Source organism: Salmo trutta, chromosome 18 (assembly GCF_901001165.1).
Source record: "Salmo trutta chromosome 18, fSalTru1.1, whole genome shotgun sequence".
NCBI lineage: Eukaryota > Metazoa > Chordata > Actinopteri > Salmoniformes > Salmonidae > Salmo > Salmo trutta.
Genome location: NC_042974.1, coordinates 12,670,170 through 12,697,793, shown reverse-complemented (window position 1 = coordinate 12,697,793; position 27,624 = coordinate 12,670,170). Strand labels below are relative to the sequence as shown.

Genomic DNA, 27,624 nt, shown 5'->3' with positions numbered 1-27,624 from the left:
TTCTGTGGCCTCCAACTGCTCTTAAACGCTAGCAAAACCAAATGCATGCTTTTCAACCGTTCGCTGCCCGCACCCGACCGCCCGACTTGCATCACTACTCTGGACGGTTCTGACCTAGAATACGTGGACAACTACAAATACCTAGGTGTCTGGCTACACTGTAAACTCTCCTTCCAGACTCATATCAAACATCTCCAATCCAAAATCAAATCTAGAATCGGCTTTCTATTTCGCAACAAAGCCTCCTTCACTCACGCCTCCAAACTTACTCTAGTAAAACTGACTATCCTACCGATCCTTGACTTCAGCGATGTCATCTACAAAATAGCTTCCAATACTCTACTCAGCAAATTGGATGCAGTCTATCACAGTGCCATCCGTTTTGTTACCAAAGCGCCTTATACCACCCACCACTGCGACCTGTATGCTCTAGTCGGCTGGCCCTCGCTACATATTCGTCGCCAGACCCACTGGCTCCAGGTCATCTACAAGTCTATGCTAGGTAAAGCTCCGCCTTATCTCAGCTCACTGGTCACGATAACAACACTCACCCATAGCACGCACTCCAGCAGGTATATCTCACTGGTCATCCCCAAAGCCAACACCTCCTTTGGCCGCCTTCCAGTTCTCTGCTGCCAGTGACTGGAACGAATTGCAAAAATCGCTGAAGCAGGAGACTTACATTTCCCTCACTAACTTTAAACATCAGCTATCTGAGCAGCTAACCGATCGCTGCAGCTGTACATAGTCAATCTGTAAATAGCCCACCCAATCTGCCTACCTCATCCCCATATTGTTTTTATTTACATAGCTGCTCTTTTGCACACCAGTATCACTACTTACACACCATCTGCTCACCATCATCTGCTCATCTATCACTCCAGTGTTAATTCTGCTAAATTGTAATTACTTTGCTACTATGGCCTATTTATTGCCTTACCACCTCATGCCATTTGCACACACTGTATATAGACTTTCTTTTTTTTCTATTGTATTATTGACTGTATGCTTGTTTATTCCATGTGTAACTCTGTGTTGTTGTTTCTGTCGCACTGTTTTGCTTTATCTTGGCCAGGTCGCAGTTGTAAATGAGAACTTGTTCTCAACTAGCCTACCTGGTTAAATAAAGGTGAAAAAAAATCAAATAAGTAGACTATATAACCTTTACTCACATATAGGCTTAGTAAACTAGACAGCACCTCCTTGTCATTGTGGAAGTACAGAACATTATTCTTTGCTCATGGTCATGTCTTTGCATGTGGAGGTAGTGACAATGATATACTTACTTGCCTAGTGTAATTTAGGTGAACAGCCTGGATTCGAACCAGGGACTGTAGTGACGCCTCTTGCACTGAGATGCAGTGCCTTAGACCGTGTGTGTGTGTGTGTGTGTGTGTGTGTGTGTGTGTGTGTGTGTGTGTGTGTGTGTGTGTGTGTGTGTGTGTGTGTGTGTGTGTGTGTGTGTGTGTGTGTGTGTGTGTGTGTGTGTGTGTGTGTGTGTGTATTTAACTGTACTGGAATGCTTAAAAGGCCGCTAAAATTTTCAATATCGGTTATCAGTATTGTTTGTTTTTTGGCAAGGAAAATATCGGATATCGGTATCGGCCAAAAATGTGATATCAGTGCATCACTATCCCTAACCAATGTTGTAATATTCATCCATCTATGAGGAAGATAGGATTGTCCCTAACCAACGTGTTTTGGTTTCCTCCACAGCCCCGAAGTTTAAGCGGAGTTGACATGAGAAAACGGCAGCAGCCACACATTGAAGGACCTCCCCAGGCGCCTGGCCACCCACGACCCAACAACTGCTGCATGTGCTGGTGTGGTTGTTGTAAATGCCTCTGGTACGTCAAACCTCCCTTTCTGGTTTCTGTCCCCATGTCTCCTCCATTTTCAATAGGCCATGGTTCTCCAAATAACCGGAAGTCCCTGCTATAGACTGAATAAGAAACATTACTTTCATGAACACATCCCTTTCAACCTCACTCTAAAAACGTTTTGATATGAGTCGGGGAAGAGTAGTGTAAACTAGAGGGAATTGTCCCCCCTTTAAGTCAAAATGACCAATATTCTTACATTATTGCCTTTATCCACCCAGTATTTAGGCCAATCACATTGTGTAGAGATCAAGGTAATGAATGCTGAAATACTGTAGGTCTTTTTCCCCTCAGTGTTTTCAGTACTATGGGTGCATAAACATTGTTTATCAGACCAATTATCTGCTGCATGGGGAAAGAGTTTAAGAAAAGACAATCCCATATACTACTGTTTGCTTACTCGGGCCAGGAATTGCCAGGGCCCTCACAATACGATATTATCGCTCTACTAAGGTGCCCATACGATACTGTACTTATTGCGACTCTTACGGTACTGTATGTATTGTTATTCTTACGATTATATATGTGTTGGGATTCTTACGGTTCTATATGTTGCGACTCTTACGATTCTAAATACAGTACCAGTCAAAAGTTTGGACACACCTACTCATTCAAGGGTTTTTCTTTATTTTTACTATTTTCTACATTGTAGAATAATAGTGAAGAGTGAAATAACATATATGGAATCATATAGTAACCAAAAAAGTGTTAAACAAATCAAAACATATATTTTAGATTCTTCGAAGTGCCACCCTTTGCCTTGATCATAGCTTTGCACACTTTTGGCATTCTCTCAACCAGCTTCACCTGGAATGCTTTTCCAACCACCTTGAAGGAGTTCCCACATATGCTGAGCACTTGTTGGCTGCTTTTCCTTCATTCTGCAGTCCAACTCATCCCAAACCATCTCAATTGGGTTCAGGTCGGTTGATTGTGGAGGCCAGGTCATCTGATGCAGCACTCCATCACTCTCCTTGGTCAAAAAGCCCTTACACAGCCTGGAGGTGTGTTGGGTCATTGTCCTGTTGAAAAACAAATTATAGTTCAACTAAGCGCAAACCAGATGGGATGGCGTATCGCTGCAGAATGCTGTGGTAGTCATGCTGGTTAAGTGTCACCAGCAAAGCACCATCACACCACCACCTCCATATTTCATGGTGGGAATCACAGATGCGAAGAACATCCGTTCAGCTACTCTGCGTATCACAAAGACATGGTGATTGGAACCAAAAATCTCACATTTGGACTCATCAGACCAAACGACAGATTTCCATCGGTCTAATGTCCATTGCTCGTGTTTCTTGGCCCAAGCAAGCCTCTTCTTCTTATTGATGTCCTTTAGTAGTGGTTTCTTTGCAGCAAAATCGACCATGAAGGCCTGATGCACGCATTCTCCTCTGAACAGTTGATGTTGAGATGTCTGTTGCTTGAACTCTGAAGCATTTATTTGGTCTGCAATTTCTGAGGCTGGTAACTTTAATGAACTTATCCTCTGCAGCAGAGGTAACTCTGGATCTTCCTTTCCTGTGGCAGTCCTCATGAGAGCCAGTTTCATCAGAGCGCTTGATGGTTTTTGCGACTGCACTTGAAATGTTCCAGATTGACTGACCTTCATGTCTTAAAGTAATGAACTGCCATTTCTTTTTGCTTATTTGAGCTGTTCTTGCCATAGTATGGGCTATCTTCTGTATACCAACCTTACCTTGTCACAACACAACTGATTGTCTCAAACGCATAAAGAAGGAAAGAAATTCCACAAATTAACTTTTAACAAGGCACACCTGTTAATTGAAATGCATTCCAGGTGACTACCTCATGAATCAGATTGAGAGAATGCCAAGAGTGTGCAAAGCTGTCATCAAGGCAAAGGGTGGCTACTTTAAAGAATCTCAAATATATATTTTGATTTGTTTAACCTTTTTTGGTTACTACTTGATTTGTTATGTGTTATTTCATAGTTTTCATGGCGTCACTATTATTCTACAATGTAGAAAATAGTAAAAATAAAGAAAAACCCTTGAATAAGTAGGTTTGTCAACTTTTGACTGGTACTGTATATTGTGATTGGATATTGTGATTTCTGTTCCAAACATATTGCTCACTGTGTGTCTGCTGCAGGGAGACGAGAGATGTTGTCCACAAATAATATTGAAATATGTAACTATCGTTTATTTATTTTTTTTTTACCATCACTAATGCTTAATACTCTTCCTCTTTCTGTGGAGCTAATGTGAATTGAACATTGTAAATATTACTGGACATCATTGGTTGTAGTTTGCACATCATCCCATTATTGTATTCATAAGCCGTCCTTTTCATTTACATAAAGGGGATGAAGTTTACGATGACAAAATGAGCAAACAGTAATTCAATATATTTACAAACTGATCAAAGGTTATAAACAAAGCTCTAAGACTACAGTTATATATTATTTGATATCATATTTTAGGGCTCAGAATAAGTCTGTTCTCATTAGCCTGGAGTGATACATCCATGATCTATTGTGAAGACTCTGGGGTTTTGAGAAACTCTTTGATGTCCTGGCTGTAGAGGGAATATGTCATGTGTTTGGAGGCAACTGATGTTTGCAACAACTTCTGAGAGTTCTGCCAGTCAGTTGCATTGCACATTGTCCCTAATTTGCATTACTGACCTGAGAAAGGCAAAGGCAGAACAACTTGAGAAACACTATCTTTTTGAAACTGTCATTCTACACATCAGGACAAGTCCCTCCTGTCCATATAATTATGATCCAAAAGGATCCTAGGTTTGCACACCTACTCTGAGACGCTTCAATGGGAAGCGGTGCTCAATAAAAACTCAATGCGGAGATAGGCTCCTATAAGGATGTGTTATCCTGTAAATACTGTACTTCTATTGGGTAATAATGGTATCTGTCTCTAAAACTACCATGATGTAAGTAAATGATTTTAGCACCACGTAATATGACATATGGCTGGGCGGTATACCGTATTTTACGATATACAGTATTGATGCAGGGACCTGTTTGGGTTTTTACTTTACCTTCTACAGAGGTATTTGAATGTTTGGTTAGTTAAATGTGATACGCTGTGTGTAACGTCCATTTTTATAGTTCTCTACTTGAGTCCTCTCTCTGCTCTCTCTGTCTCCGTGATGCTTTCCACACAGACATAGCCCTGCCCCCGTCACTCAAGGAGTGCATTTGTTGTTCCTCGAAACACTTGCATTCAGTCTGCATGTTCAGTGCAGCACATGCAACAATGTTGATGACAACGATGCTGTTTTCACTTCGCTTCTTAAAATAAATCCACTAGCGTTCTACTGTATAATTACACTATTAGTCTGTGTTTCTTACATCTGCAAACAGCTAGTTTGTCTTTTCTTAGCAAGTTGGGCCTAAATTGTGTTAGTACATTAGCTAGCATTAGTAGCTGAGTCAGAGCAAATGTAATTAGCTAAACAGCCTGATAATACCAGTGATGGTATAGACCTAAATCAGCATTTCAATGCAACGGTATCTTCTAAATCAAAGAGGAATACAGGCATGAGTATGTTAATTACTTGAAGTAGCATGAGAAAACATTACATTTAGCCAAAGATTATAGGGTCACCAAGGAAACACTTATGAACACTTTGGTTCCTACCATGTCACAGTAACTCCTCCCTGGCATTTTCATTCGTTGTCATGTCAAACAACACTATTCAAAGTGCCCACTATTATATTCTAACTATATAATTATTCTAACTGTTCACCCAAGTATTTTGATCTAAATCGCAAGTCGTTAAAAATAAGGCCTAGATTGTTTGCCCATATCGTGCAGCCCTACCTCAAGATTATCTGAAATTAGTGCAGGAAATAAAGAAATTATGAAAATGCAGAAAATTATTTTTGGTTGAATTGAACAGTATAAAACAATCAGAATGGAGAAAGACCCATTGAAATCACTTAAAATGTGTTTCCACCATAGGGTCACTCACTACTCATAAAGCAAATTTACAACTTTTATTATTCAAAAACATAAAATATCATCATGCCGTCCAATTTTGTTTTTAATACCTTGATATGATATTTTGGCCATATCGCCCAGCCCTAATATGAAGTGGGCCCAACTTATGAAGTAAACTTGTAGTGACTAGTTTGAATCTTTTGAACCTACTGTAAGCGGAAGACGGAGGCTGAACAAAGCAAGCTTGAGAACTCCACCGCAGCCAAGTCAGTCTTAGACAGTGAACCCACGATATAGGTCTACAGAACTACGGCTTAAAAGCCCTGTTTCTAACATGCAGCCCCCACAAATCTCCCCAATAATATGGAGGCCTCATCTAGTCTAGGAACTGCCAGCCTATTCCTATCTTCACATCACATGCAAAACAGCTGTGAAGAAAATATATATTTAGAGTCAGCTCAGCATGTGTAGAGCCTGTGGCTGGTGAGCTCAATTATATCAACACAAAGGATACATTGATGAAGATGCTAATATTGACCACTGTGCGACTTGCAGTTAAATGGGAGATAACAAATGTAGGAAGAGACATGCCATATATGGGCACAGATGAAGATTAGGAGGGGTTTTCTGAATGCTTAGTGCTCAACCTGGAACCTAGCTGCATGAAGGGCTCAATTCAATTGATTGGGGGGGGGTAATTTCCTGTCACAGGTAGATGCTTTCAGAATAACATACACTACTGTTGAAAAGTTTGGAGTCACTTAGAAATGTCCTTGGCAGCTTCATTAAATAGTACCGGCAAAACGCCAGTCTCAACGTCAACAGTGAAGAGGCGACTCCGGGATGCTGGTCTTCTTGGCAGAGTTCCTTTGTCCAGTGTCTGTGTTCTTTTGCCCATCTTAATCTTTTCTTTTTATTGGGCAATCTGAGATATGGGCTTTGGTCCAAACACTTAAGACACCCTATCCCCTCAGCCCTCAAATGAAGTGGACACTTCTGATGTATCATGACGTCTGATGAGTATACACTTGCAGGGCGAGGGAGGAAGGAATGATTTTTAAATGGACCACCCTTGGCCTGAAATTTGTCACTCATTCATCCCGTGATGATTGTGTTTTCAGCCACCGGTAGCTTGTGGTTGCTTTAGATGCGCTACAGTCAATTATGATTGCATGTCTACTTATATTAAATATATAATTATTAATATACGTCTACTGTATGATAGCTAGCAAATTAATTAGCTAAATAACGTTAGCCTGCCTAGCTGGAACTTGTCTTTTTACGAGACGTGTTTGTGCTGTCATGTGTATTAATAGCACAATTTCTAACTTATTTGCATTCATTTTTACTTACACTTGTAGGTTGACTTTTACATTGATGTTGTTTAAGTTTTCGTGGACTTTTCTTAGCGGATGTACATTCTTCGCGAATTGAATTATGGGGAGTTTCAGGTCCCGGTGTGAACATAATAGTATACTCGCAAGCCGACTAAAAACGAGTGCTGAGCTGCTTACGTTGCAAACGTCCCTTGTTTGGCTAATCATTTGGACCACCCTCCAAGATGGCGATGGGGATTCGCCCAAGGGCATAAGGCAAGGGTAAGTGGACGAGGGTGTGTCTTTTTAAGTGTTTGGACCCCAGCCATAGCTTTTTCTTTGCAACTCTGCCTAGAAGGACAGCATCCCGGAGTCGCCGCTTCACTGTTGACGTTGAGACTGGTGTTTTGCGGGTACTATTTAATGAAGCTGCCAGTTGAGGACTTGTGAGGTGTCTGTTTCTCAAACTAGACACTCTAATGTACTTATCTCTATTATATTCTGGTTAGAGCTAGTTTGCGGTGTTCTGTGAAGGGAGTCGTACACAGCGTTGTACAAGATCTTCAGTTTCTTGGCAATTTCTCGCATGGAATAGCCTTCATTTCTCAGAATAAGAATAGATTGATGAGTTTCAGGCCATTTTCAGCCTTTACTCGAACCCACAAATGCTGATGCTCCAGATACTCAACTAGTCTAAAGAAGGTCAGTTTTATTGCTTCTTTAATCAGGACAACAGTTTTCAGCTGTGCTAACATAATTGCAAAAGGGTTTTCTATCGGATCAATTAGCCTCTTTTAAAATGATAAACTTGGATTAGCTAACACAACATACTATTGGAACACAGGAGTGATGGTTGCTGATAATGGGCCTCTGTACACCTATGTAGGTATTCCATTAAGAATCAGCCGTTTCCAGCTACACTAGTCTCTTACAACATTAACCATGTCTACACTGTATTTCTGATCAATTTTATGTTATTTTAATGGACCAAAAATGTGCTTTTCTTTCAAAAACAAGGACATTTCTAATTGACCACAAACTTTTGAACGGTAGTGTAGGTCCACAAAGCGCACAGGCTGTAGTTTGTAAACAAATATTATATAGTTTATTAGGGTTGACTGGACCATGACTTGTTTATTTTATAATTATATTGCGATAAAGAAGAGGAACTCATCATCTCTTCGAGAAACGCTGCTGTTACAAGAGGCTGTCCCTGAAGCGGAAGCACATAAGAAGAAGAACTCGTCATCTGAAGCTCTTGGAGAGACGCTGCTGTGTCAAGAGGCTATGCCTGAAGCGGAAGCACACGAGGATTATAGGAGCAGTTAGCAGCATGGCACTAGGAATCTGCTGTTAGAGATGGAGAAGTCAATCCAATCTGACTATGGCTGTGCCCTGTGTCTGTGTCAACCCTTGTACTTCCCTGCTGCTATGCGATTTAGCACCTCCCATAAGCCAGTGTCTGTTGGAATTCCCATATATTAGATGGGGATCCAAGATCGTATTCTGCAGGCCCAGCTTGCTGTGATTGGAAGAGCCAGGCTAATAAGAGGAGCCATTTTTTTTATTGGTTTAAGCCGTGGCCTCCCCAGCTAGTCAGTCAGTTCATTTGATGACATTTTCCCCCATTTGAAATAAAGATACAGTACAGCTTTGTTTGGGGATGAGAGCTGAAAGCTCAGTTGGTATGAAACATGTATTGATCCACGCACCGGTGTGGATTTTTACTGTAGCTTCTCTAAGGGTATTTTAATGTTTGATATGTTACATAAAATAATTCAGTTATGGCAGTCATCCGTTGTTATTGCCAGTAAGAAACTGCTAACAGCTGAGAACTGCTAGCTAACACAACAAGACAATAACTTCTGGAAAGCAAGCTTTCCAAATGGAGACCCTCAAAAATCGCTGAGAAAAATACTGATTAGGGATGTGCACAAGTATTCATTTTTCCAAAGCAAAAAAAATAATATAGGCCTATTTTAACACTGAAAGGCTTTTTCTAAATGAAATGAAAAAATTCCTTGTGAAATTGTTACATACAGTGCAAACGGAAAGTATTCAGGCCTCTTGACTTTACCCACATTTTGTTACATTACAGCCTTGTTCTAAAATTGATTAAATACATGTTTTTCCTCACCAATCTACACCCATCATGACGAAGTGAGAACAGGTTTTTAGACATTTGCGAAAATGTATAAAAAATTTAGAACTGAAATATCATATTTGCATATGTATTCAGACGCTTTGCTATGAGACTCAAAATAGAGCTCAGGTGCATCCTGTTTCCACTGATCATCCTTGAGATGTTTCTACAACTTGATTGGAGCCCACCTGTGGTAAATTCAATTGATTGGACATGATTTGGAAAGGTGCACACGCCTGTCTATATAAGGTCCAGGATTGTGTCGAGGCACATATCTGGGGAAGGGTACCAAAACATTTCTGCAGTAATGAAGGGCCCCAAGAATACAGTAGCCTCCATCATTCTTAAATGGAAGAAGTTTGGAACCACCAAGACTCTTCCTAGAGCTGGCTGCCTGGCCAAACTGAGCAATCGGGGGAGAAGGGCCTTGGTCAGGGAGGTGACCAAGATCCCGATGGTCACTGATATGGCTCCGGAGTTCCTCTGTGGAGTTGGGAAACTCTTCCAGAAGGACAACCATCTCTGCAACACTCCACCAATCAGGCCTTTTATGGTAGAGTGGCCAGACGGAAGCCACTCCTCAGTAAAAGGCACATTACAGCCCGCTTGGAGTTTGTCAAAAGGCACTTAGACTCTCAGACCAAGCAAAGTACAGAGGTCCTTGATGAAAACCTGCTTCAGAGCGCTCAGGACCTCAGGCTGGGGCAAAGGTTCACCTTCCAACAGGACAACAACCCTAAGCACACAGCCAAGACAACGCAGGAGTGGCTTCGGGACAAGTCTCTGAATGTCCTTGAGTGTGCCAGCCAGAGCCCGGACTTGAACCTGATCGAACATCTCTGGAGAGACCTGAAAATAACTGTGCATCGATGCTCCCCATCCAACCTGACAGAGCTTGAGAGGATCTGCAGAGAAGAAATGGGAGAAACTCTCCAAATACAGGTTTGCCAAGCTTGTAGTGTCATACCCAAGAACACTTGAGGCTGTAATTGCTGCCAAAGGTGCTTTAACAAAGTACTATGTAAAGGGTCTGAATACTTATGTAAATGCGATATGAGTTTTGTATATGTTTTTTATTTTTTTATTTGCTCATTTCTAAAAACCTGTTTTTGCTTTGTCATTAAGGGGTATTGTGTGTAGATTGAGGGGGGGAAACGATTTGCTCCATTTTAGAATAAGGCTGTAATGTAACAAAATGTGTTAAAAGTCAAGGGGTCTGAATGCTTTCCGAATGCACTGTGCAAGGATATACCATACCATTTTAGATTTTTTTTATTTAATAAAACAACAAACCTTTCAATGTAGTGTTTATGACGTGCACTGTACGCCCCATTAAAAAGACCGGTAGCCTTCCTGTGTAGCTCGTTGTTTATGTCAGCCAATCAAAGCGACAAATATGCTCTGTGTGTAGCAAGTGGAGTGAGAGTTCACTAATGCAATGCAAGATGGAATGAAAAGTTAGCGAAATGAGAGCGTAGGCTACAACGAGCAACAACTGGTAGGCAGTTGTTTTATTGGAATGGGGTCACAATTAGCCTAGATAGCTATAGCTTCTCCAGTCAAGACAAGCACTGTTATATGGGATGATAAATAACATTGTAGCTGCTACAAGTTAGCTAGTCTTGGCTGTAGCCAAGTTGCCTTGGCCATCTCTCTCTCCCTCTGTCTGTTTGCTCCCAATCTCATCCCTCCACAGTGGCAGCATTAGAGAGCCAGACTGCCTGACGCAGCAGTGTTCAGGTTAAAGTAAAAAAAAATACATGTATTTCGAATATCCGGATAGCCAACAAAAATTCATGATACTATTTGAATAGTGAATTTACTTTTTTTTTAAAACCTCCCTAGCATTGATATATTTTCGCCTTATCGCCCAGATCTCAATACTGTGAAGGCTAAACACCAGGAAATGTGTAGATTTATAGGCTACACATCCCATTTTGGGTTTCACTTCTTTACTTGTTATTCATTTGTTAAATACTTGTAGTTATAATAACTTGCTGACTTCATCAGGGATACTGAAGGTATTTTTCGGGGGAAAAATGGATGTCTTCGCTATTTGTGTATCACATTTTTGGGGTGTGTTAAAGTAATGATCGTATGACACATGCTGAAGCAATAGTCCTATACTAGGCTACATCCAAGCTCAAGTCAGTCAAATCTGCATAGCACTATTTGCACAGTGGCATATAAACAAGCTGTTTCTCCAATACATCCCTACCTGAAATGTGCTATGCGTACATTCCGTTTGCATGTCATGTGAAATGACTTGATTACCTCTTTCCAATACATTTGTAAAGTATTTAGGAACAAAAAAATGCACCTCAACTAGCTTTTCAGATTTTTGTGAAAGGAAAGACCGGCGGAGTGCGTTGTTAATGTGTTGCAATTCAATTTGTGTTACAATAGTCTGTTATTGTGTACCCAACAGGTGTTTAACGTGTACAGTTCCGGTATAGGGATGTTGTGAAGGTTTTGTGAACTGTAAATAGCAGGGAGCCTCACTCCCCACACAGGTTGTTTTCAAGTCAAGCTTTCACTGGTTTTTAGAAGAATACACACCTGTTCTCAGGCTGTAGTTTCAACAAAGATACAACATTTAGACTGCCATATGAATAAGTATGTTTGAATATGGAAAATGTTTGAAAGCAATACTAATCTCTTTCTGCTTCTCCTGTTCCAGGAATGAGGACCACATGGAGGGTTCTGAACGGACATGCACTAAAATGGATAGTATTGAAGCCATGGAGGAGCAGTAAGTTGCCAGCTATGCCTTTTTCCTTAGGATGTCTCTGAGAAAATACCAAATTGTTTTGATATCGTTTCACATTTTTGGTCATTTAGCAGACACTCTTATCCAGAGCAATTTCCAGTCATTCTACTGAAGGTAGCTTGGTGAGACAGTCAAAACAGTCAGGAAAATACAAGTTAAGGTGTTAGTGCCAGACAGGGAAGGAAAACAGTTTGTTTGGTTTTCGTGTTGGCACATAAGCTAATGGCCGTTGGTCACGTCCGTTCTTCCTTGTCTTTGCAGGCATTGTACATAGACATTCTACATTAGGACAGGTTACCTCAAGAAAGGATGCCAGAAATTGTTTTATTATTGCATGCAAAACATTTGCCAGAATCCATGCCAGTAATGTTGTAGTCTAATTATTTTGCCCAATTTACTGCTTTGGCCCATTAATTTTCTCTCCTTACGTTGCTGCTGTGTCAATATCTATTCCTGTGTGTTGCTCACTCGTTTGCTGTATTAGCCAATTAGAGCATGAGTTTTATTTTCTCTCCACCTCTCCCACAATTTCAGTTATTTGACTGAAACAGCTGTTAACTGAGGACACATGAGGACATAATTTCCATCCACCCCAAAGGAGCAGGTCCATTATATAGAGTATAGGGTTCAGCTCTGCAGTGTTTTGTGTGCTTATTATTTGTGTGATATGTAGTATTGTTGGATTTCAGCATTGAACCGGATTTACACGATGTAGCCTGTCTGGCTGCTCAGACTATTGTGAGCTAAATACTGTTCTCACACGGCTGTGGCCATGGCACGGGATTCAACCTATTGTGAGCTAAATACTGTTCTCACACGGCTGTGGCCATGGCACGGGATTCAACCTTAGGCTCTACCTTGGAACACTCATTCTTCATGTTGTTCTAGCTAGATGGAGTTCTGGTCCGATCACCTGGTTCTACTGTAATAATAGAATGTTTTGTTGATTAAGACATGAAAATAACAGAAAGACACAATTGCTCCTAAGTAGCAACCTTTAATGACAACATTTCAATGGGTCCCTGTAGCCATGACTCTCAGGTCAAACAAGTCCTGACAAAGATGCTCCCATTCAAACTGGTAATTAGTAGGGTTGGGAACTGCCAGGGACCTCACGATATGAAATGATCACCATACCCAGGGACCTCACGATATGAAATGATCACCATACTCAGGGACCTCACGATATGAAATGATCACCATACCCAGGGACCTCAGGATATGAAATGATCACCATACTCAGGGACCTCACGATATGAAATGATCACCATACCCAGGGACCTCACGATATGAAATGATCACCATACTCAGGGACCTCACGATATGAAATGATCACCATACCCAGGGACCTCACGATATGAAATGATCACCATACTCAGGGACCTCACGATATGAAATGATCACCATACCCAGGGACCTCACGATATGAAATGATCACCATACTCAGGGACCTCACGATATGAAATGATCACCATACTCAGGGACCTCACGATATGAAATGATCACCATACTCAGGGACCTCACGATATGAAATGATCACCATACCCAGGGACCTCACGATATGAAATGATCACCATACCCAGGGACCTCACGATGTGAAATGATCACCATACCCAGGGACCTCACGATATGAAATGATCACCATACCCAGGGACCTCACGATATGAAATGATCACCATACCCAGGGACCTCACGATATGAAATGATCACCATACCCAGGGACCTCACGATATGAAATGATCACCATACCCAGGGACCTCACGATATGAAATGATCACCATACCCAGGGATCTCACGATATGAAATGATCACCATACCCAGGGACCTCACGATATGAAATGATCACCATACCCAGGGACCTCACGATATGAAATGATCACCATACCCAGGGACCTCACGATATGAAATGATCACCATACTCAGGTGCCGATACGATATGTATTGCAGTTCAATACTGTGAGTTTTGACCAGTCATGGAAATGAAAGTGCTGGAAACATGTTGGCTTGCTATTTAAAATGAAGATGGAGAACAAGCTATAGGATAAAAATACATATGGAAACTTAGAGTCAAATATCATCCCAAAATAATATTGCGAGGTGTAACTATCAACTAAATGTTTTAGCCCATCACTAGTAATTAGGAGCATACTAAGGTGTTCTGTTAGTACATGGACAAGTCAGCCAAATGGAATAGTTAGTTGGTTGGTTGCAGTGGCTAACCAAAGTATGTATTGCAGTCCCTTCATGTCTGCTTAGACCGATCTGTTTGCCAAGTGCTAGCCATTTAAAAATGTTCACGCTATAGCAATGCATTTCTCCAAATAACTCCACCTGGCTATCAATCTTCAGGTGGAGACTACTTGCAGGTGTGTCATCATCTTACAGTACAATATGTAACCCTGGAGTGTAAACTGTCATGGTCAACTTATTGGAGCTAAGCTGGGGAGGGGACTGTCCGTAATAAAGCGCTGCTCTGCTTTCTTGATATTGCTATCAATAAAACAAGTCCAACAGGCCCTAGTTTTGTCACACCTGGACTACTGCCCAGTTGTAAAATGAAGTGCCCCATAGAGGGACATATGCAAATTACAATTGGCCCAGAAGAGGGCAGGACGGCTGGTCCTTAAATGTACACAGAGAGACAACATCAATGACATGCTTGTCAGTCTCTCCTGGCTTAAAGTAGAGGAGAGATTGACGTCGTCTTTGTGAAAGGAATTGACATGTTGAATTCACTGTAATTGGGAAGAAGTTAAGTAATTAAAGAAGTGTTGGGAATAACAGTTCTGACATTGTTGCTGACAAGCACACTAATCTGTTTGTTTTGCTGTGTATCGTGAGAGTCCAGACTGCTGACACTGGGTTCCTGGTATCCTGTGTTTAGGCAACCCACTCTAGACGAGGTGGTGGCCTGGGCCCGTAGCTTCGAGCTGGTGATGCGCTCCTCAGAAGGCAGGGAGATTTTCCGAGAATTTCTGCGCTCTGAGTACAGCGAAGAGAACCTGTTGTTCTGGCTGGCCTGTGAGGAGCTGAAGAAGGAGACGGACCCGACAGCGATCGATGAGAAAGCAAGGATCATCTATGAGGACTACGTCTCCATTCTATCGCCGAAAGAGGTAGGAGGCATCAGGTTGGAAGCAGGAGTTTGACTGGTACCTAGTATTACTCAGTATCACATTGTTGCTTGATTTAGCTTCAGGGTTACTTTAGAGTTGCACTTTTGGGACTTCCGTTGTGGAAAATGAAAGCAAGTACACCCAAGCATTTTGACTATATTTGACATGCATGTATTTGACCCAGGTCTGATTCCAAGACATATTGAAACCCCCATCTCAAAGTGGGTGAGGAGGAGGTGGGAGGTGAGCTTATCTCCATTGATAACATGACCGTGTAGCTCTTTGAGTGATTGCATTGTCACTGTTCTCTCCCGCTCCTCTGTCCCCAGGTGAGCCTGGATTCACGGGTGAGGGAAGGCATCAACCTGAGCCTGGCGGAGCCCAGCAACGTGATGTACGAGGAGGCCCAGCTGCAGATCTACACTCTGATGCACAGAGACTCCTACCCCCGTTTCCTCAACTCCTCTGTTTACAGAGACCTTCTGGACAGCAAGAGAAGCTCCTGCCTAGACACCTAAAGTAACCCACCCCCCCAACAAACAAAACAGAAAGACAATCAGGTGCCAGAACTGGGTTAGATATTTTCCTTTTTTGAAAACCAGAAAATAATGAATAGTTTAAGCAATTTGAATTGTCTGCTCGCGGGCGGCCCTGAAGGTTAGTTCCTGGTTTAACTGCAGATAAGAGCTCCTCAGGCTACTGTTACAAAGACAAACAAAAGGAAGGGTAGACCCATTGTTCCTGTACTGTACTTTTCAGAGTTCTCCTTTTGCTTGGTCTCTTTCACTCTCTTTCTTGGTCTGTATTTTTCTCTCTCAAATTTTGTCCCATGCCTCAGACTTTTTACAGTCCAAAAACAATGCCCTTTTTAAGATAGCTGTAGAGTTGACCGTGGTGAGCAGGAAAATCACAGACTTTGCATGTGACACGGTAATGGAATTTGCTCAACACTGGCTTGGTATGTTAGCAGTGGACAGCAAAGGTTCTTGAATATGAGATGTATTTTCTTCTGTTCTGGGGATTTCCCTGTCAAGCTCTTGATGTGTTATGTGAAGGGAATATCAATATTTGCCAATTAGCTTGCAGTTGTTGATTTTGAGGAGGTTGAAAGTTTTACAGCAGTGTTAATTTCCAAGCACTTGCCTTCTTTACAACTCTAAAAGAGAAGAAGGCCTGGAGTTGTGGTCGGGCAGCTAAATGTCTAATGAACATGACTTCCCACGGGAAATCACAATGCCTTGACGTGAAAAATGCGGCACAAGCGCTGCTTGTTATGGCAACAACCACAGTTTAGTAAACACAGTACAGTCCTACCTGTCCTTCCCTCACCATCTCACCCTAAGAGAAGCACAGGTTGGAATCATTGCTGGAGAAAAAAATAAATCAAACATTCAATTAGTTTCAGACAATAAATCATGAACACTTTCAAGCTCTCAAATGAAAGAGAACCGTTAACTTTTTCATTTTTTCTACTGCATATAATATAAATGGTAGTAATCAAGCCTTGGTTCGGAAGGTCAAGTATGTGATAGCGGTATGTCTGATGCATAGCCATGAGGTCTAAGAGGGGTCTGCATTGCAGAGACATGGAATTATGAAGTATGCCTATGTGGCTTCTGGTTTTAAAGCTGTAGCTAGTCCTAGACTGAAGGGGGTCAGTGCCAGCTAAGGAACAGCCCAGCCGAATCGTGTTTTCTATGGAGGTGGTTTGGAGGTTTACAGTCCTGTTCACCAGATGCGTGTCTGTCTTTAAAGGGGCAATCAGCAATTGCTACATTCATTTTTGGACTTATAAATTAATGATCATTGATTCTTGAAGAATATAACTTATAAATGCCTCATAAGCTTAGTTCAACTGTTGTACACCATCAACACCCAAAATAGAAGCTTGTTTAACTCCAATGTTTGTAAACAAACACTTTATAGCCTCCAAACATGGTTCATATAGCCTCAAAACATGGTTCAAACTGTCATGTTGGTATCATGCATGGTCAGTCCTTGCATCTATTGCTCTTGTTTCTGAATTTGAGTGGTTAAATTTATCCAGCCCAATCCCTCAGCTTTTTACAAAACGGGTGAGGAGAACACTTTGCTATTTTGTTTCTACTGCTGATTGTCCATTTCAGCCTGGCTAGCGAGGTGCCAGTAAGATGCTTTAACAGTCTCTCTGCTTCCCAGGGATGGCCAAGGGAGGTCTATAGAGATTCCGGAGACGATTCGTTCTTTTTCCTAAAATTGCATCATGCATTAATGTGTGTACCTGCCGTCCAGATACACACGTATCAAACATTTTAAATATGGTATAGTTGAAGGTAGACTCAGAGAAATGACATTGCCACCGTAGATATTGCGATGAACGAGATGCAAGACTTTCTCCTACACAGTCACACACAGTATCTGCGCATGTGCACGGGTTCAGTGCACGGGTTCAGTTCACGCCCTAACAGGGGAAGTTTAGCCTCGCGCTTCAACGCTCTTAGTTGTTGCGGAAATTGACCCACTATGTTGTTTACTTTCTTGTGTCTACATCATATCGCTGAGTCTACCTTTAATGTCCCATATATACAGTACCAGTCCAAGGTTTGGACATACCTACTCATTCAAGGGTTTTTATTTTTAAAATAATAGTGAAGACATCAATAATATGAAATAACACATGCAATCATGTAGTAAACAAATCAAAATATATTTTATTTGAGATTATTCAAAGTAGCCACCCTTTGCCTTGATGACAGCTTTGCACACACTTGGCATTCTCTCAACTAGCTTCATGAGGTAGTCACCTGGAATGCATTTCAATTAACAGGTGTGCCTTGTTAAAAGTTAATTTGTGGAATTTCTTTAATGCATTTGAGCCAATCAGTTGTGTTGTGACAAGGTAGGGGTGGTATAAAGAAGATAGCCCTATTTGGTAAAAGACCAAGTCCATATTACGGCAAGAACAGCTCAAATAAGCAAAGAGAAACAACAGTCCATTACTTTAAGACATGAAGGTCAGTCAATCTGGAACATTTCCAGAACTTTGAAAGTTTCTTCAAGTGCAGTCACAAAAACCATCAAGTGTCATGCTGAAACTGGCTCTCATGAGGACCGCCACAGGAAAGGAAGACCCAGAGTTATCTCTGCTGCAGAGGATACGTTCATTAGAGTTACCTGCACCTCAGATTGCAGCTCAAATAAATGCTTCACAGAGTTCAAGTCAGACACATCTCAACATCAACTGTTCAGAGGAGACTGCGTGAATCAGGCCTTTATGGTCGAATTGCTGCAAAGAAACTACTACTAAAGGACACCAATAATAAGAGACTTGCTTGGGCCAAGAAACACAAGAAATGGACATTAGACCGGTGGAAATCTGTCCTTTGGTCTGATGAGTCCAAATGTGAGATTTTTGGTTCCAACTGCCGTGTCTTTGTGAGACACAAAATAGGTGAACGGATGATCTCTGCATGTGTGGTTCCCACCGTGAAGCATGGAGGAGGAGGTGTGATGGTGTGGGGGTGCTTTGCTGGTGACACTGTCAGTGATTTATTTAGAATTTGAGGCACTCTTAACCAGCATGGCTACCACAGCATTCTGCAGCGATTATGCCATCCCATCTGTTTTGCGCTTAGTGGGACTATCATTTGTTTTTCAACAGGACAATGACCCAACACACCTCCAGGCTGTGTAAGGCCTATTTGACCTTGAAGGAGAGTGATGGAGTGCTTCATCCAATGACCTGGCCTGGCTGTCATCAAGGCAAAGGGTGGCTACTTTGAAGAATCTCATATTAAATATATTTTCATTTGTTTAACACTTTTTTTTTTTTTACTACATGATTCCATGTGTGTTATTTCATAGTATTGATGTCTTCACTATTATTCTAAAAATAAAAACCCTTGAATATGTGTCCAAACTTTTGACTGGTACTGTATTTTCAATACAAATTTTGTGATTTATTTTTTATTTTTAACATGGACAAATTATTGGAGGCCTCTGTCACCTGTTGATGTGCAGAGGTCAGCGAGTAAGGTATATTGTGAGAGTTGTGTGTATTATCACCACTGGTGGGTAAAGATATTCAGGTGTCATGGAAACCACTGTTTTGTAAGAACATCATTCTGCCATCAGGTCTTACTACCTGAAGTTCATGTGCCAAGGCCAGTTTTAATAAAGCCCATATACTGTAGGTTATTGAAGTGCAATTGGATCAGATGTAGAGTATTTCCATTTTTGTAGTCATAAAAATGAACATATAGCATAGCCTAATGATATCAGCCATTTTGAACATCCAACTATATTCTAACATTCCCTATATTTAGTTCACATTCAGCTACCTTTATAGAAATATTTGAACAGTGTTTGCATACAGTGCAGAGAACATTGATGTTATATTTTGAGTGAATGACACAGTAAAAGTTATCCAGTATGCATGCACCACAGTGGTTAGAGGATACCTTTTTATGTCGCTCTATTAATGACAACTCACATTGACATTTTACAAAATAATGACTTGCTCAGTTTAGATGTTATTTTAGCTGTAACTTCACAATGTTTGACCAACCAAACACTGAAATGATGGTGCAATCAAACCAAGTTTACATTCGTACGGTGAGCAATTGTCTTGCAAGAGAAGCCAATAGCAGATTTCTGGGGGTAGGAAAATGGTTCTGAATGATTGAAAATGAACATTTTACGATGGGTGAAGAGTAGTATTGTGTTGTCTGGGTGTACTGTCTTGTCTTGACTCTGATTAACTAATTATTTTCACTCCATGGAAGGAAATGGTTGTTCATTTGACTGGCATTTCAACAAGGATTTAACTGTTCATGACGAGGCGGTATCATAGGCATAGTGTCATATCTGTTCAAATGTTGACTTCAACTCAGAATGAATGGCTTTGAAAGGTGGCAGAGGTTTGTTGACAGAGAGAGAATTTGATCTCAAGTGTCATATTTGATGTGATTAGATAAGCATTGGCCTTATTTGCTTTGTTTCTCCTTTGAGTGTCATTAGTGTTTTCACTACCTCTCATATTGGTTCCTTTATTTCACATCTAGTTGTCAATGTACACTTTGTTTTTAGATCTACTTGAAGCCTAACACTGTAAACAAAATGTGCACAGAAAATATGTATTGAGCGTTAGGATGATTAGCCTAGTTTACTTTTTTGTTTGATTGTTTAATTGTGTTCAACTGGAAAAAGATTTTTAGATATATAAAGAATTCAGGAAATACACTGTTTAAAGGGCTAATCTCATTTTGCCTATGCAAATATGTTACTGTTGAAATGTGGGAAAGGGTAGGTTAAGTTACCTTTTTAGCTAAGTTTGATGGAACATGGTTTACATTGCCCTTTGCTGGTATTCTTCAATCTTATTCAGCAAAAATGTACCGTTATTTTTGTTTATATATAAATATATAACAAGTAATATACAGAGAAAATAGTATATGCCTTCGTGATGAAAAAAACAACACTTGATAAATACAAATAAATGTGTGTTGTCAGACCTGTGGCTGTGTTATGAGATGACAGTTCACTCTGTAAGATACACCTGTTGACTGATCGACTAGTCAGAGACTCCATCCATAGAGGCTTTATTATCCATTCAGTGTTTTCTTTCAGGCCCCTGAGCATCTCTTTATCCAGGAAGCCATTCAAAGTCGTCATTGCTGTACGTAACCCATATTGTCGTTTGCAGTACAACCGTTTCTACAATCAAGAGGCAGTTTCTGCCTGTTGTTTCCAAAGGTTCTTCATAGTCACATTCGCAAAGGTTGAAGGGCTATTTTAGAAACTTTAATAAATATGTTAAAATCACAAGAACAGAAACATCTACCTCTTGGTGGCTTTCCCAATGAACCCGCTGTACAAGAGCCAGGTTGTCATGGTAAAACATTAGATATAACGTTATGTGACTGCACACAACATTATTAAAACCTTAACACATGAATAATGATACTTTGAGCTTAACTGATATTATGACTGACTGGCTGAATGAACATTCTCAATAATTATGTTCAGTAATAACAAGACACCTGAAATGTGATGTCAGTGTTCCCTTTTAAGATTAAATGTGGTACTACATCACTGTCCAAGCAGAGCGTAATGGTGACTTGAGCCATGACTGAGGGATAAACAGAAAACAGGTTGTCCACTGGGTATGCTTTATATTGAGATACTGAGAGAGTCTGGGTACTTGCTTTCAGAGGGCCATGCCTATAAACACTGTCTTATTCGTTTGCTCATTGCTCCGTTTTTTTCCCCCCTCTAAGAGCTAAAACTGTTTAATAATTCTCTTTCCTCAAACTCCATCATAACCATTTGTTATGTTGACGAGCGGACATTAGTGGTGGCTCACGGTCACCCTGCCACACAAACATTGATTGAAATAAATTCTATAACAATAAATCCTATAACTGAACCTGCTTTGCTGGGTTTGTGCAGTAGTATAGAGTACTACTTCTGTTGTCAAAATAAATTGTAGAATGATTTGGGGTATTGGCAATGACAGAGTTTTCAGTCACAGGTATATTATATGCGTCCAGATTTGACAATCAGGCAGTGTAGTTGTCCAAACGGATACAAACTCAGTACTGTCTTCTCATCAAATGACATACAATTGACTTACTTCACCTTTGAGTTTATCGAGACTGTTTTAGAGAGTATGAAGCGAAGTGTCATCTACCATGTCTTCAGAAATGCTGCCTCCAATGTGTTGTCCACAACAATTAAAAACCTATTTAAAATGATTCTGTAAGATTGTCTCAAGACCAACACTCACAATAAGGCATATGTTGATTACTTTCCCACATTACAGTGTAATCATGTTGACAAAATGATATTGAAATAATGTGGTAACAGCATTAGATTCCACCTGTTTGTCTATTGACCACACAGATGTTGTCTTCTATTCAGTGTCATCCATACCTCACTCCCATCTCATCTTTCAATTGATTTCCAATATCCATTCATCTACAAAGATGCAGTACATTGATGAGGCTTTTCAGGAATTGCCAAAGAAACAAAGGCTATTTTCAACCCAAAATATTATTGGTAAATATTACCACCACAGGTGTCCGTCAGTGATTCAGACTCTGATCTCGACTGAGAGTCTTTGGGGTTTTTTTACCCACCAGAGCACTAACTGCTAGACTAGTTAATTAGGTATTGTACTATTTTGATGATTTAATGTCTGCTTAACTGAACACCATTAGTTTAACATGATCCTGTAGGCCTACATCTTGTTCCCGGTCACAAAGGTCTATAACATAGTCTTTTTGGCTCCCATCCAAACTATTATTTTGCCCACAGGGGATGTGTAATCAGTCCTGACGCTCTGTCTAAACGGGGAATGTGTAACCAGTCCTGACGCTCTGTCTAAACGGGGGATGTGTAACCAGTCCTGACGCTCTGTCTAAACGGGGGATGTGTAACCAGTCCTGACGCTCTGTCTAAACGGGGAATGTGTAATCAGTCCTGACGCTCTGTCTAAACGGGGAATGTGTAACCAGTCCTGACGCTCTGTCTAAACGGGGAATGTGTAACCAGTCCTGACGCTCTGTCTAAACGGGGGATGTGTAACCAGTCCTGACGCTCTGTCTAAACGGGGGATGTGTAACCAGTCCTGACGCTCTCTAAACGGGGAATGTGTAACCAGTCCTGACGCTCTCTAAACGGGGAATGTGTAACCAGTCCTGACGCTCTGTCTAAACGGGGGATGTGTAACCAGTCCTGACGCTCTGTCTAAACGGGAGATGTGTAACCAGTCCTGACGCTCTGTCTAAACGGGGGATGTGTAACCAGTCCTGACGCTCTGTCTAAACGGGGAATGTGTAACCAGTCCTGACGCTCTGTCTAAACATGAATTATCCCTGCTTGTGATGCGGTTTTGGAAACGTTTGGAACTTTACTTTCATATCATTGAGAAATTATTTTGCAAATACCAAAGATTACTTACTGTACAGCATTTTAACACAGTTGCAGCCAACAGTATTTTTCAGTAAACCTTTCTTGCTTCCTCCTGTTATAAACAGAAGTTTGCAATGCTGGACAGTTAATTAAAACAGCTCGTTGCCTGTCACATATACAAGCCAGATAATTGCTGTAAGATGGATCCCACACTGCCATGTTAAAAATGGGTCTAGTAATTTTGACTTATTTTTGTATGTTTATACAGAGTGTTGGGACTGGTTACCTATTCTCCGCAAGCAAAATAATAGTTTGGACAGGTTCCCAAGGGCTGTATAAAAGCACTCTGACTCAGAGCAAGCCATAATCATGAGATTAGTTGCATGATATGGGCTATTTGGAGGCAGCATTTCGGTTCACTGTAAGTGGCAGGTTTTCTCCATTTAATGTTCTTCATAATGTTTTCTAAGGTTTTTTGCCCTTTTGTCCTTGCTCTTCTACATCTTCCATACATCCCTTACCTCACTTTATGGAACTGGCTGTGACCAGACAGAGAAACCGTCATTGATATAGAACGGCATAGATATAAACCGGTCTCTCACTCCAGATAGTTAAAGAGTAGGAAGGAGGACCCTCATACACACATTGTACCTCAGAGGCATTCATGACAATTGTGTCTTGTTTTGTGGTGATAGGGATGACTTTGTACAGATAATTGTAGAATTTATTTTCAATGTACACAACTGGTGCATCAATCGGAGGGTATTTATTGATTTAGAATGCCAGAGCCTTCTTTTCACGATGCTTTTGTAGATACCATCAATGATCCAGAGTTAAAACAACTATTTTAAAGGTCACTCGAGGAATTAAAAGTTATATTTTATATTCTCCATAATTGTTATGTGCCATTAACAATAATGTATGAGTATATATTAAAGTACTGCAATATGCCGACAATTAGTAATGCTAGAGATTATTTTACTTCTAGTATATTTCACTAATATTGACAATTTAAATCTGTCTTTTCTTAGTGTATTCTCATCTATTGCCTGAATGACTTAAAGTAACTGTCCAGGGAAAATCAAACTTTTAAAAGTTCATATTCTATTAACTCATACCCAAATAATGTTGTTGACTCGTCCACCCACGTTGTTGACTCGTCCACCCACGTTGTTGACTCATCCACCCACGTTGTTGACTCGTATTTGTGGCCAAAGCATACATTGAAACATTTTTATTTTATTTTTTAAGACACATGTTTGAGGTATCTCAGACAGTTTCAAAAATGCTTGTTATTTCCTCATAGAGGATGAGCTGGCAAATCAGCAATCTACTCGTATGAATATTTTTAATGACCGGTATATGCCCACACCATGCTGCTGTTGGGGTACGCCCACACCATTCCAACACAGAAAAGCTTTTTTTAATATATTTAATTACCATTTTTTGGAAGGAAAACTATTTAAATCATATTGTAGTCCATTATAGGTCATATTTCATAGAAATCTGGAAACACTGGACAGTTACTTTAAATCCTCTCCATACAGTATTCATGAAATGAGGTTATGGTAGTGTTACGAAGCCAGCTAGCTAGCCTGCTGATTGCTACACTCTCTAAGTCTAGGGGTCCTAGTCCTAACTAAATGGTCTGTAACCTGATTTAATGTGCTCATTTAAGATTTAGCTAGTGTAGCTGGTTTCGTAACACTAGTCAGAGTATGTGGACCATGTTGTATATGACATCAACCTTACCTGGGGTCCAGGGCCAACTCCATCCTTGACTTCTTGGTTGTCCAGCCCAGGCAGATTGTTGTTCAGACTGGCCGGCCAAGAAGCTCCTGTCCATCTCTCTCTCTCACTGATTGTCGATCCCTGATTGCCCGCACTTGTGTGCTTATCAAGGCTTGGCACAGCACCTGGCCCAGTTGCTGCTGCTGCCACCTGGGGATAGGGAGTGGAAGTGGTAGTGTGTTGTAAGAATAAACTAGCCCCCATATCATAACAGTAGGTCACTAACGAGCCCCCATATCATAACAGTAGGTCACTAACGAGCCCCCATATCATAACAGTAGGTCACTAACGAGCCCCCATATCATAACAGTAGGTCACTAACGAGCCCCCATATCATAACAGTAGGTCACTAACGAGCCCCCATATCATAACAGTAGGTCACTAACGAGCCCCCATATCATAACAGTAGGTCACTAACGAGCCCCCATATCATAACAGTAGGTCACTAACGAGCCCCCATATCATAACAGTAGGTCACTAACGAGCCCCCATATCATAACAGTAGGTCACTAACGAGCCCCCATATCATAACAGTAGGTCACTAACGAGCCCCCATATCATAACAGTAGGTCACTAACGAGCCCCCATATCATAACAGTAGGTCACTAACGAGCCCCCATATCATAACAGTAGGTCACTAACGAGCCCCCATATCATAACAGTAGGTCACTAACGAGCCCCCATATCATAACAGTAGGTCACTAACGAGCCCCCATATCATAACAGTAGGTCACTAACGAGCCCCCATATCATAACAGTAGGTCACTAACGAGCCCCCATATCATAACAGTAGGTCACTAACGAGCCCCCATATCATAACAGTAGGTCACTAACGAGCCCCCATATCATAACAGTAGGTCACTAGCGAGCCCCCATATCATAACAGTAGGTCACTAGCGAGCCCCCATATCATAACAGTAGGTCACTAGCGAGCCCCCATATCATAACAGTAGGTCACTAACGAGCCCCCATATCATAACAGTAGGTCACTAACGAGCCCCCATATCATAACAGTAGGTCACTATTCAGTTGTATGACTTATCTAAAGGCCATTTACCACGTGTTTGGGAACGTTCAATTGAACTCTCGAGTGCATCGAGGGGTTGTTGTGCGATACCATTGATGATTGTGAATGCTATAGCTATCTCTTTTCAGAGTGTTGCCAGGGCAAGTCAATAAGGATTTCTACAAGTCACATTTGCTGTATATTTCCATGTAACAACTTATCAAGCTGTTGTGTGTCTTTCTTTTTGTCTGAGCTCTTGAAAGATCTCGCTATGGATTAGTAATGAAAGCAAATATATGCCATGTGTTATGTAAATATTTAGACGCTTCATATATTGAAGAAAGAGCGTGACCAACATTCAAACTCCCAATTGGATCCAGTAAGTAGTACACACCCTTTAGAGAGCCCGAAGTGTGACATGATCTGTGCTATTGTAGCTGCTCCCTTTCAGAGACGGATATCTTCTAAAGGTGCAGAGCCTACCAGAATTAGAGGGGTTGTGTTTAGGAAGCCATGAATGGCCTCAAGCATTTTGTCAGTCACTATTTTCCTCTTTCAGCATGACAGTATTAATGACAATTTGACAAAATCACTCCAGGCTATTGGTTTAAATAGAATCAGGCAGCCCAGTGTTTATGTGGTTGTTATAGGCTAACATTTCGACCTGATATCATTTGGTCATGAAAATCTAATCTTATTCTGTGGCGTGCATGTGAAGTTGCCAAACGTTTCCTGTTGCCTGTAGTTGCTTTCTCTGCTAGAATGTGCCACAACATTTACAGGAGGCTGAAATGGCCCTCCATCCATTTCTAGACGTGCAGGGAAGGAGTAACGTTGTTGGAGTTGGAGGGTGTTGTTTCTTGCACTCATGTTTTTAAACAAACACAGAATAGCCTGTTATAAACCTTCCCTATTCACTTCACTGTTGTAGGGCCATGTGAAAATTCATTTTCACACTAAACCTTGACATTTCCATTTGTCATTTGAGATAAAACTTTAGTTATACATATTAGAAGAACATAAGGGGGCTATGTTTTGAATTATTGTCAACAAGGTCAACATTTTGTCATATTTCAGAGAACCTGTGCTCCCACCGTAAACAGAATTGAAAAATAGATTTTTGAAAGAGTATATGGTATATCAGGTAATGCTGAAATTGTAAAGTTTGTGTAATCCAATTTGCATTTTCTGTTTTATTTATTTTAACTGGTCTATATTTCATACATTTTATAACTCAAGACAGTGTTTATTAATGTTTAACTTATTTTTTTAAATATGGAACATCTTTGTTAGAAATTGTGAAACTGTGGTAAGCATATTGATGTAATGTTCTGTCTTTTTCTTTGTTTACAAAACAACATCTTGCATAAGAAACAAAGTCAAATCTATTGTAACTGCCCTTGAATAGCTGTGTCATTTAAATAGTGCTGCTAGAGAAAGACATTCTAAATGTAACATCTTACAATAAACACTTTTTAGACTTTTTCCCCATACGTGATGAGTTATTTAGTACTACGTTTTCCCTCCATATTGTATCACTTACTACACTAGCACTAATATACTGTAAATTGTATTTGATCACCTGCTGATTTTGTACGTTTGCCCACTGACAAAAAAAGGATCCGTCTATAATTTTAACGGTAGGTTTATTTGAACAGTGAGAGACAGAATAACAACAAAAATATCCAGAAAAACACGTAAAAAATGTTATAAATTGATTTGCATTTTAATGAGGGAAATAAGTATTTGACCCCCCTCTCAATCAGAAAGATTTCTGGCT

At 40.7% G+C, this 27,624-nt stretch overlaps 1 protein-coding gene and 1 long non-coding RNA gene across 3 annotated transcripts in view; both read left to right on the top strand.

The window, feature by feature from the left end:
• Window positions 1-16,597, top strand: part of LOC115152845 (regulator of G-protein signaling 17) — a 41,003-nt gene extending 24,406 nt beyond the window's left edge. For both annotated transcript variants that reach the window (XM_029697719.1, XM_029697718.1), the window contains 4 exons: window positions 1,717-1,847; window positions 11,949-12,020; window positions 14,923-15,154; window positions 15,484-16,597. In XM_029697719.1, coding sequence (XP_029553579.1) covers window positions 1,717-1,847; window positions 11,949-12,020; window positions 14,923-15,154; window positions 15,484-15,672 — 624 coding nt within the window. In that variant the 3' untranslated portion in view covers window positions 15,673-16,597. The remainder of the gene's footprint in view (window positions 1-1,716; window positions 1,848-11,948; window positions 12,021-14,922; window positions 15,155-15,483) is intronic.
• Window positions 16,598-19,039: 2,442 nt separating this feature from the next.
• On the top strand, window positions 19,040-27,335 carry LOC115152844 (uncharacterized). Its single transcript, XR_003867589.1, has 2 exons — window positions 19,040-25,823; window positions 25,856-27,335. It is a non-coding gene; the product is annotated as an uncharacterized LOC115152844 (long non-coding RNA).
• The last annotated feature ends 289 nt before the right edge of the window (window positions 27,336-27,624 follow it).